At 43.9% G+C, this 17549-nt stretch overlaps 1 protein-coding gene across 3 annotated transcripts in view; it reads left to right on the forward strand.

Moving 5' to 3' along the window:
- Positions 1-13844, forward strand: part of FGF12 (fibroblast growth factor 12) — a 229483-nt gene extending 215639 nt beyond the window's left edge. For all 3 annotated transcript variants that reach the window (XM_057427430.1, XM_057427431.1, XM_057427429.1), the window contains 2 exons: positions 4497-4695; positions 13333-13844. In XM_057427430.1, coding sequence (XP_057283413.1) covers positions 4497-4695; positions 13333-13451 — 318 coding nt within the window. In that variant the 3' untranslated portion in view covers positions 13452-13844. The remainder of the gene's footprint in view (positions 1-4496; positions 4696-13332) is intronic.
- Positions 13845-17549: the final 3705 nt, after the last annotated feature.

The following is a 17549-nucleotide window of genomic DNA, read 5'->3' on the forward strand; positions in this document are numbered from 1 at the left end:
GAGGAGGGGCAGATGGGGCCAGGCATTACCAATACCTCCCTGAAGGACCAGACTGGCTCAAGTAATACAGAGATTAGCTTGTGCTGGAAATGCCGTCCACATTTCCATCTACAGATGCAGAAAACATTACTGGGATCAAGGATAAGTGAAACATCTTATTTTTTTTTCTAAAATTTTGAGGCAATCCATGGTATCTTACACCCTCCCTGAGCACGTCTGACACACTGAATCCCCCCCAAATAGCAGCTGCATATATTTAGCTCCCTTTGATTCAAAGTGTCATAGAATGTGTTCTCCCTTATTTTCTGTGTGAGACCTACCATTTTTTCTAGACTGCAATTTCCAATAAAACTAGAGTTAACACAAACCAAACCTATGTTTGTTTTTCAAAGCCAATTAATTACTCTTCATACTAGAATTGCCTTTTGTTCAAGGGATTTGACTGAGATACAGAAACAGGTTGAAGGCAGATGTTAATCATTCTGCAGGTAAATTACCAACATTTCTTTTACAAATATTTCATACAGATTTTTAGTTTAAGAATTAAAAAAAAAAAAATCTGTTTTTTTTCAAACGATTTCAGTTAATATCTGTAGACATTTGACACACTACCTTGGGCTCTAGATTGCCAAATAGTAAACAAATAAATGTATTTGTTTACTTTGTGTTAAAAATTATTTGGTCAAATTCACATATTTCACATGAAGTTAAAAACAGACAAATTACCTTTTTCTTTCTTTTTTTTCCCCTCCAGATCACAAGCATACTCTCTTTAATGAGGATAAGTGGGTTTTCTGAGTGAGCTGAATTCATGATGATGCTGAGAGGGGGCCAGGGGCTCTATGGAATTTGTGCAGAAAAAGAGAGTCATGATGTATTTCTTTGTTTAAAGACTGATAAAAGACCAGTGATTAAAAGATGAAGCCATCTGTCCTCTCACTTGTACCTGGCCGTGCTATTTGTATTAGAGAGAGAGCTGGAAACATAATTGAGTGGAGTTCTTTAAAAGCCTGTTCAAAAGGCCCCTGTACCAAGTGAGGGTGAAGTGGGTGCTCCTGACCCCTGACCCTATACCACTACCCCTGGAGGAAGACGTCCATATGTCCTGTCAGAAGCATGTGAGGGGCACAGTCTGAGGATCCCTTTGCTGGTTTTAGTCATTCTGTGCTTGTGGAATAAAGGGGAAGTATTGGACTCCAGGTCTTCCCATCTAACACATTTTATCAACACCAAATTAATTTTAAAAGGCAAAAGAAAACAAAACAAAAAGCTTGCATGCCCCAGAGGTCTGGCCAACAGACCAGTGATTTTCCAAAACCACCCTCATTTATCTCAGATTTCAGTCTAACCAGTAGTGGCTGCTACGAACTACTTTATTAGTGTGAAGCCTGTTATGCTCACCTGCACTCTCCTCTTTCTTCCCAGATCTTCTCAGCCCAAGACAACTGAAACAGAAGTTCCCACCTAATTTGACATAGTTGCCACGATTAGTTTTGACTGTAGATCTTGCAGAGAGGTTCTGCCATTGATATCTCAATGGCGTTTTGTTATTGGTAGCCCCAAAGCCATTAGCAAAAGACATATGCAAAAAAACTAAGTGATGTGATGTAGCTGAAGGCTTGACATTGGCTACCACAAAGATGTTGATGAAGAAAAGCTTAAAGGTTTGCATGTTTTTGAAGACCCTCCAAATATCCCAGATGGTGCCTGGGAGAGTAACCTGTGTTCTGCTTGTCTGTCCCATCTCCTTTCTGGTCGACACTTTTTTCCTTCTTCATCCTCTTGCTCATTGTGTCGTGTCTGCACGTGGTAGTGACCACACCAGAGATTTCTGGTGCTCAAACCTGTGAAGACCTAGTGATATGTCAGTTTGGTGATACGATGAATTGCCTTCTGGTGTGTAGTTGTCCCTACATAGCGCAGTGAGACACTAGCTGTTGCTGGTAAGGCGATATACATAAGAAGGATAATAATAATTAATAAAAATGACATAATTTAACTAGAGCTTAGCTGTCAAATCTGTGAGTTTTCTAAACTGCCAAACGGACAGAGCTGGGTTATTTCTTGGTGGTGTTGCCATGGCTTAGTGTCCTGAAGTGCTATTTCAACTGAATTGTGGGGGAGGAGGAATCAACCAGCCAACTCACAAAAACAATGGAATAGTTTTGTTTGCTTGTGGAGGAGCTTAAACATTTAAAGAAAATCACTGTTTTTAATTTATTTTTCTTGACTCTTCATTAGGCTTAAGTTTTAAATACATTTCCTTAAAAAAAAAATAGTAATTTTGATGCTTTATTGGTACAAGTGGATATAGAGTACAGCAGCTGCTTTTATGAACATCCATGTTGTAAAATACTGTAATGCAGTATTTTGCAATAGATATTTATCTGAAATTTTGATTTATAATAACTTTTAGATAAAATCTAGATTTTCTTTTTCTTTTTGAAATTACATTTTCAAAATGCATTAGTTTTTATATTTCTTCTTTATTGAAAATACGAAATAGTCTCTTTTCCACACTGAAATTAAAACACATGCTAAAAATCTGGCTCTCTTATCTCATGCACAGTACCTTCCATGTTTTGGTCAGGTTGATAGCTGTACTTCACAGCTTAACAACTTTTCAGTCCCCCTAAAAGGAATTTTCTTGATAAGTCTATATTGATTGGGTAATGAAGGCATGGGAAAGGGGATTGAGTTGGTCGGTTTGGTTTTAGAGATGCTCTTCATCACAGGACATGCTGCCTAGCTGTGCCTGGTGCCAAGGAGAGTCCCTGAGCCAGCTCTTCTCAGGTAACTGGAGCAAACTGCCTGGCTTTGTCTTCAAAGGCAAGACAAAGGCTGGAGATAAAGAACAGATTTAAGGAGCGCTTAAACACTGATCTTTTGGGAAGATATGTCAAAAACTGTTTTGTAGTGTTCTAAGTCATCTAGATTTCTGTTTCTTCACTCTCTTCTTAAAATATTTATTTCTCCACCAAGGAAGACTCCCTCAGATAGGGCAAAAAGATCTGTTGGGCTGACAGTGTTTGTGTGACACTAATGATGGATGGAAATTTCACATGTGCAGCACAGGTCTGCACTTTCAGTTGTGCTTTTATCTTCTGTGGCTTAAAGCCTGCCTGGCTCCGTAGGTCTGTTGCACACTGGATTTGTTGTCAGACCAGCAACACTTTATATAACTCGCAAATATACCTGAGTGTTGCTGAACGTTCAAAATATTCACCCTTAGGTGAGATTTGTGGTAGGTGGGTGGCATTACTCCAAATGCTTTGCTCAGATGTTGGTCATGGGTTTTCCATTAGCAAGGTTAGAGAAGCTCCCAAAGACTTCTGAGTGGGAAGGACTTGGAAGAGAGCATCACTCACCTGTACCAGCACCTGTCTTCTCTCATGGGGCTCTGAGATACCTTGTTGGGGTTTTACAAGAAAGGATGTTTCTGTTAAAACAGTTTTCCTTCATTGTGGCTTGGGCTTTGTTTTGCAATAATGTCATAGCTTTAAGGAACCCAGTGGGAAAATTTGCTTTGCCAAGATGAATTTTCTGCTCAGAACCAAAGTCCAAGCAAAAATAACAACCCACCAACAACCACAACTGACTTAGTGAAGGTGTGGGAGCCCACTGTCACAGAGTTCCCTTGCCAGCTAGCTCTTTTACAAGAAGTTTAGTTTTTCCCCTGTTGTTAAATCATGAAAAGTTACTGGGACATGACAAGGTTCGGTCCATAGGTGAGTGTAGTTTTCTTCTTGAGACTTTATACAAAGCCAGCATAAGTGGCAAAGGCACAGGCACTCTCACAGCCAGCACACACTTTGGGGACAGACCTGTGTGTCCCCTGTTCCTGGGCAGGTGTGGGACCAGTTCTCAGTTCTGAAGAAATATTTGTGTCGGAAGTCTTTGAGATTACTTCTTGCTCTTTATTGAATGATTTCTGGGCTTTGTGCCAGCATTTCCTCCCATCACTTTTGAAAATAAATAATTTACTAGCTTGTGCACTCCTGTTTCTCTAAATCCACTTAAATGTTCCTAATAAACTGCCTTTTGCCCGTAAGAGTTTGGAGAAGCCTCAATATTTTAGACAAAAATTGCACATCACAGGGAAGGTAAGAGCAAAGCCTGGGGAAGGCATTGGGAACAGCCAATGAGCAGCAGGGCTGTCTCTGCTTCTCTGCTCTCTTCTTTAATTTTGCTTAGTATTCAGTCTAAATCCTGGAAAATTCCTGACTTTTCCTGCACATTTTTTATGACTGTTTACTGTAGAATGTTTTGCGAAACACAGCTCTGCTGATGAAGAAGAGCCTTCCCTTTCAGTGGAGATCTTTCTAGATGTGTTATTGCTGGTAACTGGTATTGCTGATGCCTGTTGTTTTCCATTGTTAAACTAACCACAATGCATGACCATCGTGTATCATTCAGTGATGCCTAATTTAGGAGATCAGTGATTAATTCCTTCTATCACTCTTTTTTTCTCTCTCTCTCTCTCTCTCTCACTGCAGGATGTTTTCACACCAGAGTGCAAATTTAAGGAATCTGTCTTTGAAAACTACTATGTTATTTACTCTTCCACGCTGTACCGGCAGCAAGAATCTGGACGAGCGTGGTTCCTGGGACTCAATAAAGAAGGTCAAATTATGAAGGGAAACCGAGTGAAAAAAACCAAACCCTCATCACATTTTGTACCCAAACCCATTGAAGGTATGGAGTCTGCTCACCCCCTCCATCAGCAGGGCATGGGGAGGGGGAGTTTGCAACTTCAGATTTGGGGCTTTCTGGATGGGGGTGTTGGCTGCAAGGACAATATTTGTAACATCTTAGGAAGGTCATGCGCTGCACTCTTACATTTCATGTGCTTTCCTTCCCATGTAATAAACTTTGTACATCATCCCAAAGGGGTTTGTCAGCTTTGGGGTGCTAAAGGATGGATTTAAAAGGCCAGCAACATGAGAAGTTACTGAGAAAAGAAAGCAGCCCTGGAGCTGCTAGCGGTTTGAAGGGATTCTGATCCAGCAGTAACCATAGTGTGGGTTCTCTGTGAGAATTTTCTCAATGTCATTCAGTGGGTTTCAAGTCCCATGTAGAGTCAGTAGAGATAGTATTTGTCTCATCTGATTTTAGACTTTGACGCTCTGCTGATGTAACAGAAGAGAAATGGGTTTTACCAGCACAGATGTGGATGTGCTTTGCATGTCTACTCTAAGATGACTTAAATCTTTTTTTTTTTTCTCATGTGCAAAGACATCCTGGTTAGTTACTGGAGGGGTAGAGAAATCTTATCATAGACGTTCAAAGTTAGATAAGATGCTGTCATGGTGTATGTCTTCATCACCATGTAAATCTTCAGTAAAAGTCATAGAGTAGAAGTTTTGCCCTCATGCTGCTTAACAGTACACTACTGAAATGTGTCACGGGCTTGTGCCATGGTATGTTGCTTTCTATGGGCTGACAAATGGAGAGATATAGTGATGTGAGCCTAGTACTTACTTAACAAGTACCAACTTGATTTTGGAAACAAGGAGATCTCTTTTCTTCTGCTGCTTGGAAAAGACACTGCTTTCTGATCCCCAAAATACATAAGTCTTTCTGACCCCATCTCAGTCCTGCCATGGCCACCTCAGGGGCACATCAGGCTGGGGCTGGCTTCAGCTGTGCAGCTGTGTGTCCCCTCTCTCTACCCCCATGTTGGTTGTGGGGTCAGGGCTGGACATGTGGAGAGGAGTGAACTGATGCTTTCCTGACAGGTACTGCTCACAAGAGGTGGAAGCCACAGCTAAGTCCATCACTAGTATCTGTTTTAACAGCTTCCCAGCTAAGGTGCAGGAGCAGATGAGTGTGTGTGTGTGAGTGAAAGGCCTGTTCAGGAAGGCAGGCTGAAATCATCTTTTGGACCACTGAAGCAAAATACAATGAGAGAAATTCAGCTCGGCATTCCCAGAGTGTCTGTGGCCTTTGCACAGGAGATGTTGGAGGAGCAGAGAATGGCCTGTGGTTGCTTGTCCCATGCTTGTTTTCAACAGCTTTTCTGCAGCTGGAAGACTTTTCCTGTTTATTTGAGGCATTAGTGTGCTTGATGCCCTGGGCCCTCATTGAGTTTTGCCAAGGAATGGGGCTTTTTTCAGGCATGGGGTCATTCACCAGCTTCTCTTCTGGCTCATCTCCTGCCTTAGTAGGGAAAAGAGTCTTTTGCAAGTGCTAGCTTTCACAACTGCGTTTCCAGCTCCTTCTGGTATTTCTTTGCTGCCTGGCTAAGTGTTGGCACTGATCAGTGGGTTCCTTTGAATCCAGGCTTCTTTTTTGATGTAATGTGGTGTCTGTTAAATAGCTCGAATAGTTGTCTTCTGCATGCATTAAACTAAGCCATTCCTCTGGCTCTCCTCATGGAAAGCCTTGACTTACTGGAGGTGCCTGACCCACAGCAGAGTTCTCATTGCAGCAAATGCCACTCTGGCTTTCATTTTGAAAAACCCAGCCCAGCCCGAGAGCTTCCCTTTCCTGCAGTTGCATCCTCCCACGCTTGCTTCAATCACAGCTGTCACAACCTCCTGAGCGAGTGAGCGCTTTGAAAGTTGGCAGCCAAATTAAGGGCTCCTCCACTCCTTCCCTCCTCCACATGCTTTGCAGTCGGCCTCTGTGAGCACTGCTGCATCAAAGGGCTGGCAGTCTCCCAAGGCGAGGCACGTGTCAGCTTCCCAAAGCATTCAGCTGTCTGGGACTGTGACTCCAGACAGAGGACTCTGTTCCCAAGCCTAAGATTCATTGTAGGTAGCAGAGGCTTGTAGGGATGGTTAGAGTAAAACACTCTCAGCTCCACGTGAATTCTCTGTGCTGCATCCATCAAAGTCTCTGAGAGCAGATCTTGCAAGCAGAGATGTTACAGAAAAGGGGAAATTCCTACCCTATTTTAACAGCTTCTTTCTCTTTGTCATGACTCTAAGGAAGTATTCAAAGCACTCCCCTGCTATATTTGCATGTTCCTTCTGCTAAATCCTGTGGCATGCCCCAGCACATGGGCTTTGCTGCTTATTCAGGCCAGTACCTTGCAGCTTCTGTCTGCAGTAATGTGCCCAGGTTTCCTTTTGCTCTGTACCACCCCCGGCAGTAGCCCTGCCACATGATGGCTGACACAGTAATCTATACAAGGAGGAATCTGGTCCCCTGGGAAGGAGAGGTGTGACATTGCTAGGAATCACTTCACCCACCACTTCAAAGGCAATTATCTCTGTGATGATACTTCCCAGTCATTTGCCATGTGCAGAAAAATCATGCAGCAGCTTAGCTGAGAGAGTGTTTGCAGGGAAAGAAAACACAAAACAGCCAACATTGCTCCTGAAGCTCATTTGACTCCCTTTGCTTCACACTGCTTTCTGAATTCAGAAGTCCTCTCCTCAAAGTTACAGATGGGAAGTAAACTAATGAATAAATACAAAATGTCCTCCCATATGATTTCTAAGGACTACATATATTTACATGTGCATATATACAATGGTATGTATGTATGTGTGTTATCTGTGGCTTTTAGTAGCTACAGCTTTATGCTGTGTTAATCCCACAGACTGTTTTGACTCCTGTAGATTGTCAGGATGCTGGATGTGTTCTGTGCAAAAGTCACTAACTACCTACTGGAAAAGTTTTGGGGTTTGGCTGGTAGGAGGGATTTTTTGGTTTAGTTTAGGTAGGATTTGTTTGGTTTAGGGAATAACATTAAGCTTAATCAATATGAAAGCAAAAAAACTTGATAAGTAATAACAGGGGAAACATTAAGTTCCTCTTCCATCTGTGCACAGGCAAAGCCAAGACAAACAGCCTGGGAGGCAGCAGTTAATTTACTGTGTGGTGCCAGTTTTGGTTAAAAACACACATACGCAACACATTTCTTTTGATATTTTTATTTCTGATCACTGATCATTCGAGCTAAATGAGCCCTTGAAGTGCAGATGTATAGGTTGAACCAGACTGCACAAGAAATTAACTTCAATATAATTGTCACTTGGAGACCTAGCAATCTTTTAAACCTATTTCAGTCTCTTTAAGTGCTTGCTTGTAGTGGTTAGTCCTGGACAAACACTATGGTCCACAGTGCTTCTTGTTCTTTTAAATATCTAAACCCATCTCAAATGGTGGAAGACTTTTCAGTCACTTAGGTGATAATTTTATCAGATACTTATTGTGGATATGCTCTGTTATTTATATTTCCTTACATTTGAAGACATCATTTCCAGGTAGCTCTCCCAAAAGAGCTACATTTCATGTCTCACCTGACCCAGGCCAGGATGCTTTTGAGGTGGCAAATCTGGCCACAGAAAGTAGAAGACATTTCCTTTGAGTCAACAGAGCTGCCCCTAGCTCCAAATTCATGATGCTTCAGCCCTCATGATGTCAACATACCTCAGATATGAAGGTCACCTGTCAATGACTAGTCTGATCCATTCATTATCACTGATGAATACCCTTGTGCATGGAACAGCAGCCAGATTTTTCCCAGTGTGTTTTCCCAGGGATGCAACACGCCAGTTTTGGTAAAGCAGAGTCCTCGGGTGTTGTAAAGAAGTATGAGACACTGTTGAGTAGGAAGATGTGGTAGGCCTAGTGAAAATGCTTCAAAGGTATCACCTTAATGAACAAAACATTCTAAAAAGTGTTCTTAAAAAAAAAAAACAGCCACACACACAAAAAACACCAATAAAACTGCACACTCTTTATCAGTTTTCGCTAACACAGCTCCTCTTTTGAATCCGTTTTTTAAGACGCATCCAAAAGATTTCAAAGGGGAAGGCTTTGGTATGTTTTCTGTCCCACACTCACTTGTTCATCTATCAAACTCCTAATAATCTTACTAGATGGCAAATACAATATATTTTAACCTGCTTTTGCTTCACTTTTTGTTATCCTGTGCTTTGTCTGTGCTGTGTTTCTTATCTGAACAAACTGTGATTCCATCTGGCAGCATCCTGCACATTTAGCCACCAGATAGAGATGAGCTCAAATGCCTCTGAAATGCATCAGCTGGGACTGGGTTTAGAACAGAGTAATTAGAGGCAGAAAACGAGGGTGCATAATCACTTGCTCCCTCCTGCTCCTAGCTGCTGCTCAGACAATTAATTCTCTTCACTGAAGCATTAGCTAATGCAGCCGCTACTGCAGATACCGACACCCAAAGCTGTGGCATCTGTCAAGGGAAAGAGCCTGTCTCCCAGGCTGCCTGCCAGAGGATGTGCTCTCAGCCCAGCCCTGCCTAGACCCCAGCCCAGGATGCTATCAGGGTGTGTTGTGATCCTGCCTGACTAACCACCTGCCTGCCTGCTCTGCTGCAACTTGGGAAAAATTTGGTTCCTTCTAACTCACCAAGATCTGGGGTAGGAAAAGGCAGGAGTGAAGCTAAGTGGACGGGATATATCTAAGGTCCTTTAATAAGCTTTTCCTTGTATTCTAAGGAAAATACATCGAGTTTGTTGCATCCCCTGAACCTTCTCAACTTGCAGTGTTGCCAAGTGAGAAATACTAGGATCAGGACACCAAATGGTGTGTTCTTTCCAAACTGAGGCAGTCCCTGACACTCAGGGAAGCAGCACAGGGTGAATTTGGTTTCACCGTGTGGGTGGTGTGCCAGTGCCATGCCTGGGAAGCAGAAATAAGGCTGGGATCCTTTGCCAGCGCATAGGCAGGAGATTGAGCTGTTCCTGGGTGACAGGCAGCCCACTCTATACCTTCGCCTTCAGGAAGGATGCTACCTGTCACTCTCTCCTCACTTGTACCCCCCATTTACTGCCTGCCTACTTTGCCAGTTGTTTCTTTGTGCAGAATTGTTTTCTTGGGCATGCGAATGGCAGGCACTGCTGGTTAACAGGGAAGCAAGGAATTGAAAGCCTTAAGAACCAGATATGAGCACAACTCCACTGTTGCTCACTCCCTTCCATTTACGCCTGTGGCTCTTCAGCAGATCAAGCTAACAACACTTTCCAATTAAAGCATGAATATGGATGTGTTGATTAGAATCTGGGACATAGGAGCTGATTATCTGATTGAAACTCCAAAGCAGTAGCTTGGTTTTCAGACATTAAGGGCTGTATTTGGCTTGGTGTGTGGGTGTGGGTGGGTGGGAGAAGCAAGGCAAAGCAGGGAGGGGACTCTTGTTCTAGCCAAATTGCTCATCCTTCCAAAGCTGCCTTTGCTGTGTGCACCAGCAGACCTCACAAGTGTCTGGGCATCCTGACAGGCACACTGCTGCTAGTTTACCTTGATGCATGTGACAGGGGCAGTGTGTCTTCACACACCCACAGAGACCCCAAACAGACCTGTCAGTGAGCGCTGCTAGTCCTGAACCACCAAGATGTTCTTTTAAACTGAGAAGACCTGAGCACTCACAACAACCCATTTGCAAACACCCCCCCCCCCCGCCCACCCCCACGTCCCGGTCCATGACTAACACCTCCATGCTTGAGTCACGCTCAAGCTTCCTCAGTACAAGGAGTAACAGACTGCAGTCCAATAGCTTGTGTTGTACAACATATCAAAGTGTCCTTAAAACCCCACGTGTGCAGCTGTGTGCATACACACCTGTGTGTTGGTGTGCACACGCCTGCATGTCACAGTGCGCACAGATTTGCAGCCATCACTGAGCAATTACCATAGCTCAGCACATGCCTCTTGTGTAGGAGAATATCCGGGCACCATCTTGTGCATGATGCCATATAAATACTGTGTACACTGGTACTGTAGGTGTAGATCAATACTGAAAATATGCTTGTCCTGTGCTGCTACAGATTTTCTGGCATGGTCTGTTGGCACAGCCTATCTGGCACAGAGGCTTTGACAGCTCTGACTGAAAAGCACTATGTGAGCAGCCTCCAGCCGTGCCCCATGTCAGTACTTGTATCATGCACTAGACCGGAAGATAAACCTACAATTCCTGGATTATTTGCTTGCTAGGTAGAAAGTTTCCTTAATTTTTAGGTGCAAATGTTGTTTACTTCTGTAGCCTGATTTATATTTGTTATTCTATGGGCCTCTTTAGCAGCTTAACATTTTTGCCCAAAGGCTACAGTGAGAGGCAGGGAGCTGAGGAAGGGCATTTTGCTGTGGTGCTGCTTCTAGGGACTTTGCACAGGCTCGAGGGCTGTGGTTAAGCATCTGGCCCAGCTCAACTGGGTACTGGGGATACACGTGGGTGAGATGAACTTAGCATGTGCAGGGATAATCATGGTGGTCCCCCCCGCTCCAGCTTGCAACCTGAGAGATTGTGAAGACAATGCTAGACCAGAGGCAGGAATTTGTGTATGGGATATTAGGGGGACTGGGGCAATGCTGGCACAAATACCCAACTCTGCTGGGCATATGTCATGTCAGAGAATTAGGTCAGTCACAGAAGTGATGTGCATCCTCAGTGTCATAAAAGGCTCTGCAATTCAGGGTGAGAAATCAAAAAGACACACGTTTTCCTCAGTTGTTAACCTTTTCATACTGCTCTTTAGGATGGTCTTAGGTACTTTGCCACAACAGACAAATTCACCATTGCCAGGTTGTTCAGTGACACTCACCAAGGTGTGAGGGGCAGCTCAGCCGCTGAAAGGGGATGTGAGAGCCCTTTTACTTCTGCTTCTGCTACCATGCTATGCACTTTCCTTGCAGCAGGCAGACAGCACTGATAGTCTGGCCAGCTGATGGGCAGTCCTGGCATTGCCCATCCTGGCCCAGACCCATGGGATGTCATTCATTTTCTGTTTTTTTCTCATTTTCATCAAAAAATGGCTCCAGTAGCAATAACAGTTTGCAGAGCAAGCCTGCCTTGCAGCCACACTGGGAGGCTCAGCTAGAGTGTGTGAGTTTAAACTGCTTTGAAAGCTTTGCATGAAAAATGCTCTGTGGGAAAAGTAATATTTTTTCACTGCTCATGTATTCAATGCAATATCCCTCCTATTAATACACAGTTGACTGCACTTTATCTCTGTCCTTTATTGTTGCACACTACTATAACTGTTTATCTAGCTAGAAGTGAAATGCAGAGCAATAATGTCATTTGCAACCTGCCTCTAATTGTCAGGATTTATTTGCATATCAGGGGAGGTTATGAATATAAGTGCTTATATGACAGATTCATACATGGGATATGTTTTTGTTTCTTCAGATAATTTTTGCAGTTTTGTTCTTGTTGATTACCTGGAAGAAAACCTGATGGGCTCTATCTCCTGTGTTTGAGCTTTGTGCTATTTGTGACCTGACAGTTTTTCAAAATGAAGCAGTACACAATCACTTCTTTCTATCCTAATATTTGCAAAGGTCTGGGAATGACGTTTGCAGTCTGGACCTACCTTAAGTTCTCAACGCCAATGTGCCTGCCCTTGAGATGTCTCACTGTTTCAGTCACATCCTCACCCCACCACATTTGCAATGAGCTCATCAGAGATGTTCCCTTTGTTTTGAGCTGCTCAGTGTGTGCCCCTGCTCTGGCACACCTCACACAGCATGAGGACAGCCATGAGGACTTAGTCCACATGGTGAATTGGATAAATGCTTTATGCTGCACAGGACAGGGGGATGCGCCATGGCTTGGACAGACCTTGCCTTTACAGGCTGTCTAGGCTCCAGCAAGTACATTTTTAAAGGACACACATTGCTTACCCAGCGTCTGGAGAGAGGATGCCCTCCTTCCACCCTGTTCTCAGGTGCTGCCAGGTGACCACACAGAGCTCGGATGGCTCCTGTCTTGCTGTCACTAAACTCATCTCAATGTGTCTGCTCACAGCCTTGGCCTTTGCTGGCTGTCTTCATTTACAGGGGGAAAACCAAGAAATGCCAAGAGCAGACCTCAGCTCTTGGCCAATTTGCCAAATGGGCTTGAGTACCACTTCCAGATCAAGAACTTACTTAACACCCAGAAGGCTTAGGTGGCTCAGATGCAAGGGTAGTTTCGATTCAAGACTCTCAAGGGCTTTCTATTGGAGATTAACAGATAGGGAGAGGGTAATTCTTGGACCTGTTAGCAGCATCTCAAGACAATACACAGTACTGTGAACTGGAAGATTTATTTTATATGTATAAATACAATGTGAAAAAAAACAGTAAAGCACAAAAGCCCAGAAAGACTTATCTGTGAGAAATCCTGTGTTTCTCTGTGCCTTTGGAAGAATCCAGAGACAGAAAAAAAGTCTGACTGGCAGCAAGGGCATGTGACATCCTGCTTGCTAACAGGCTCTCCTGCTGGGTCACTGAGGTTTCTGTAGGTGTGTATGGTTTTGCATTGAGGCTGGAATTTCAGCCTCAAATACAAAGAAATAGTTCATTATGGTCACTAATGTCTGTGACTTCAGAGATGTTAATGGGTGTCTTTTCTGTTTGCAGTGTGCATGTACAGAGAGCCATCGCTGCATGAAATTGGAGAAAAACAAGGACGCTCAAGAAAAAGTTCAGGGACACCAACCATGAATGGAGGCAAAGTTGTTAACCAAGACTCGACATAGCTGACAAATACCCTCCCTTCTTGCAACTCCTCCCCTCCCACCCACCTACCCACCCCACCTGGCGAAACCACACTGAGACGACAACAACTGAGCAAGGCAGGACCTACTGGTAGCAGCTAGGAGTCCGAACTCCAGAATCTTTCGTTGTGTAGGAAGAGGAAATCGAATCCCAGATCCTGCCTGTTGCAACGTTTTAAAAAACAAAAACAAAAAAGAAAAAGAAGAAAAAAAGTTTTAAATCAGGACTCCATTAACATTTTCAAAAGCAAACTGTTTGCTCTGTGATCAAAGGGGGAAAAAAATCTCATCTCTGCATAATAATAACTAATAAATATAATAATAATAATAAAGATGTTACCTTTAAAAATAAAAGAAAGCTTTTGGAAAATTGAACTTAGCATATGATGTGCAAGAAACACTTGGGAAACGCAGCCTGGGACTGTGCTTTCCATCTTATAGTTTCACCTCATGTTCACACCACTGTTTTTTTCATCCCTACTTCCTGGGGGATGGATGGGATTTTTCCTAAAGCAGGAAAGGTAGGGATGGATCATGACTGTGTTTGCTCTGCTATCAATAAAATATGGCCTGTCCAAATTAGGAGTCTGACAGTTATGAGCAACAGCTAGCTACTCTACATTCCATCTATGTTCAAACACTACGCAGTTATTTGTTGCTAGTGTCACTATACGAGTATGTTTGACCCAAGTCTGGCATTTTATCCCTTTTTATCATAATTATTTATATTTATAGGCTTGTTTTACTGTATTACATACCAGGAGAATTTCAGAAATGGGTTTTCAGCTCTCATAGGATTAAATGATCATATTTATTAGGGGAGAATTAAAGGAAAGGAAGGATGACTGCTTTAAATACTAAATGGAGCAAGAAATGCTACTGAAATCTTTACTGCCAGATGGAGATGATGGGGCATGTGCTATGTGAGAGGGTGGCAGGGATGTCAGCGACAGGAAGAGGAGTGTGGGGAGGGAGTAGGTGGGGTGTGCAGAGGAGGGGGCAGCTACAGGAACATGGGTGGTTGTGCCTGTCTGGCTGTGCCAGGGTGAGGAGATGCTGCTGTTTCCTTCTAGCAGCTGGGTGCTCCCTAAGCCTTAAGGCTCTGCACACATCTCATCTCATTTTACACATGTTCAAAACCAAGACTAGAAACCCCTCTAGTCCAAAGCCTTACCACTGCTAAACCCGTTATAGGATGAGAACCCCTGAGATGCTGGAGCAACCTGGGTAAGGGCATGATTACCTGTCTTGCAAGTGCTGGGGCTGCAGATGCTGGAGAAGCACTTCAGAGGTGAAAATTCACAGATGGGGAAAGGCAAGGAAGAGGGTCATGAGTTGAGGGGTGCTCAGCCCATCTGCAGCAGGTAGGGCATTTGTGGGGCTTTGGACGTCTCTCCCTGTCTGGCGCTTTCTCTCCTTGTAGTTTGAGGGCAACAGTGAGACACACACACACTTGTTTCCATGGGCAAAGCCTGAAACAGGGCAATATGGGCAGATGCCGACACACTTTACCTTCAGTCTCTGACCACGTTTGGCTTCTAGGGCCTGCAAGCAGAAGCAAATCATAGAGGGGCTACAATTCCTGTTACAAAACCAGGTATTGCCCTGGCTGAGGTGCCTGGGAAATTTTGCTGCTCAGGCCATGGTTATAGCCCCTGTGAGAGATGAATAAGCAAATGTTCAAGGGCCTGGAGAGAGGTAACAGGTCAGAGTGGCTCTTGATATAAGGGGAAACAGCCAGGTGGGAGTGTTTGTTTCATTCATAAATTATGGGTGTACATGAAATACCAAATACCACATTAATTCTTGAAGTGACTTTGCTGCTGTGATTGTAAGAGACAGGGAGTGCCTGTGCTGGCCTTGGTGCTCCCTGCAAAGTGGCTGCTGACCCCAGTGCCTCCAGCCATACAGCACATGCCAGCTCTGATATGTGGCAGGGCTTGGTGAGTGTCTCTGTACAGGCACAAAACAAGCAGGGAAAGCTAAGGAGAGAGCCAAATGTCAAGGTTATGGAAGAGTCTCAGGATCAGCATGGAGAAATGAATTTCAGGTATGTCCTGTATTCTGAAAAGCTGAAACCTTGAAATAACGAGTCTCTTACCATGGCTCTGCTGCCTAATGCTGTACTTACAGGCAGCCTCTCCGTGTTATAGGGGCACAGAGGGTATTGGTACCTGTGTGCCAACAGCAAACACCAAAAAGTTTTATCTGGGGCTGCTAGTCATGTCAGAATGGCTTACTCCTGCCCTTCTCAGAGTCCTTGGTTCCACAACACAGAGGCAAAATCACTAATATGTGTTCATATTGGGAACATACCCCAGCACCCTCTGATAGTATCTACATTTCAGCTCTCTCACAAACTAAAGAGCACCCCAAATTAAGGAGGGGGGCAGGAGGGCTGCTGACTCACTGAAGAGATGTATGCTGAGCTGACCTAACCAAGCCACCAAACACCCCAGCCATGGTTTAGACATTGAGCCACAGCCTTTCTCAGCTATCCTGGAGGGGAAGCCCAGCACCTACAGTGGAAAAGATCATTCACAGCACACCCTAGTAGCACAAGCTTCTGGCCTCAGCCACGGGCAGCTTACCAAGGTCAATGATGTAATCTAGAACAGATACAGCACAAGAAACCCAAACCAGCCAAATCATTGCACGTGTCCCTGGAAATGCCACATTCAGGCCTAAATGTCAAAATAATCTGCTCCTTTGGTCCATTGTGTTTGAGCTAATCACCTTCAAGTGACACTCGCTGAGCTGACCCATAGGGAGAGCTCATTAATCCTACTCACACCCAGGGTCTGCCCTAACTCATAGCAGGCCTTCTGCCATGTGTTGTGAGTAAACACGGGCTTGCCTTGCTGCCTGCTTAGGCCTGGCAATTAATGAGTCACATATGGTGGCATAAACCATGATAAAACCCTCCCACATGCCTTAGTGTTGTGTGCTTTTTAACCTCTAAGGAAGCTGCAAAAATCAGCTTGTGGTGTAATGCAGGGACTCCTGACATCAGCATAGCCCAAACCCCAGTAAAGCTGCACAGCCCAGCTCCACAGTGTCCACATGCACCAGCTCCTGACTGGGAACTGCTCAGGTCCTGGCACTTCAATGCCCTCCAGATGCCTGGGATAGCCCAGAGAGATCCATGGCTCACAGGTACCACACAGGGCTTTGTGCTTTTTTTTTTTTTCCTTAAGTGCTTTGCAAGCTTTCTCCCTAGGCCATATGTCAAGAAAGTACTGAGTGTTTTGTCGACTATCTATTTGCCACTTCCCGATCTTCAGGGAAAAGGTGAGTCCACAGAGATAGGGTTGTTTTCAAGCTTTGATGTTCCTACAGTCTCTTCATTGCTTCATTCTGTTACTGCTCAGTGTCAAAGTCCTGATAAGTGATGTTTCTTTGATTTCTTTCTTTAGCTACACATAACATAACCATTTAGGGAGCTTTGTGGCTCAATTTAAATTTATAGTGACTACAACCGTTGTCTAGACTAAATATGATACTACCAGGACAAATTCCATTGCATACAGCAATAGCATTGGGCAAACGTCTAGCACAAAAAATGGCTAAGAAAAGTAAACAGTAAAAAATTAGAATGTTTTCATCTCACCTTGCCCATAGTAGCTGCTAACCCTGCTAAGTCTGCAGCAAACCTTTGCCCCAGATAAGAAATGCTGCTATAGAAGAACCTGAATGTTAGAAGTCCAGCAGCAACAAACACTTAACAGCACAGAAATACATCTAAAGCATTCCTTTTGTTTCACCGTAGTTCATTCTTTAATTGTGATGTAGGCACACCTCTGGCCATACATGCTACGGAACACAGCTCCTGTCACCTATACATCAAGAACACAACCTGGTAACACGACCCTAGTTTGGACCATCAAGAATTTACTAGGAAAAAATGCAGAAAAAGATACCATATGACAAGCACGCCATACTCTGCCAGCAAGTTATGCTACAAGTGTTAGCACTGGCATGTGACAATGTGCTATAAAGTGAAGCTGACACTCAACAAAGCAATTTTATAAAGTTTTCCATCAACAACATTTTTTTGTTTGCACTCTGATAGAGTCTGGC

This window comes from Pezoporus wallicus, unplaced genomic scaffold (assembly GCF_028554395.1).
Source record: "Pezoporus wallicus isolate ANWC-B61680 ecotype Strahan unplaced genomic scaffold, APGP_CSIRO_Pwel_v1 scaffold_7107, whole genome shotgun sequence".
Lineage (NCBI taxonomy): Eukaryota > Metazoa > Chordata > Aves > Psittaciformes > Psittacidae > Pezoporus > Pezoporus wallicus.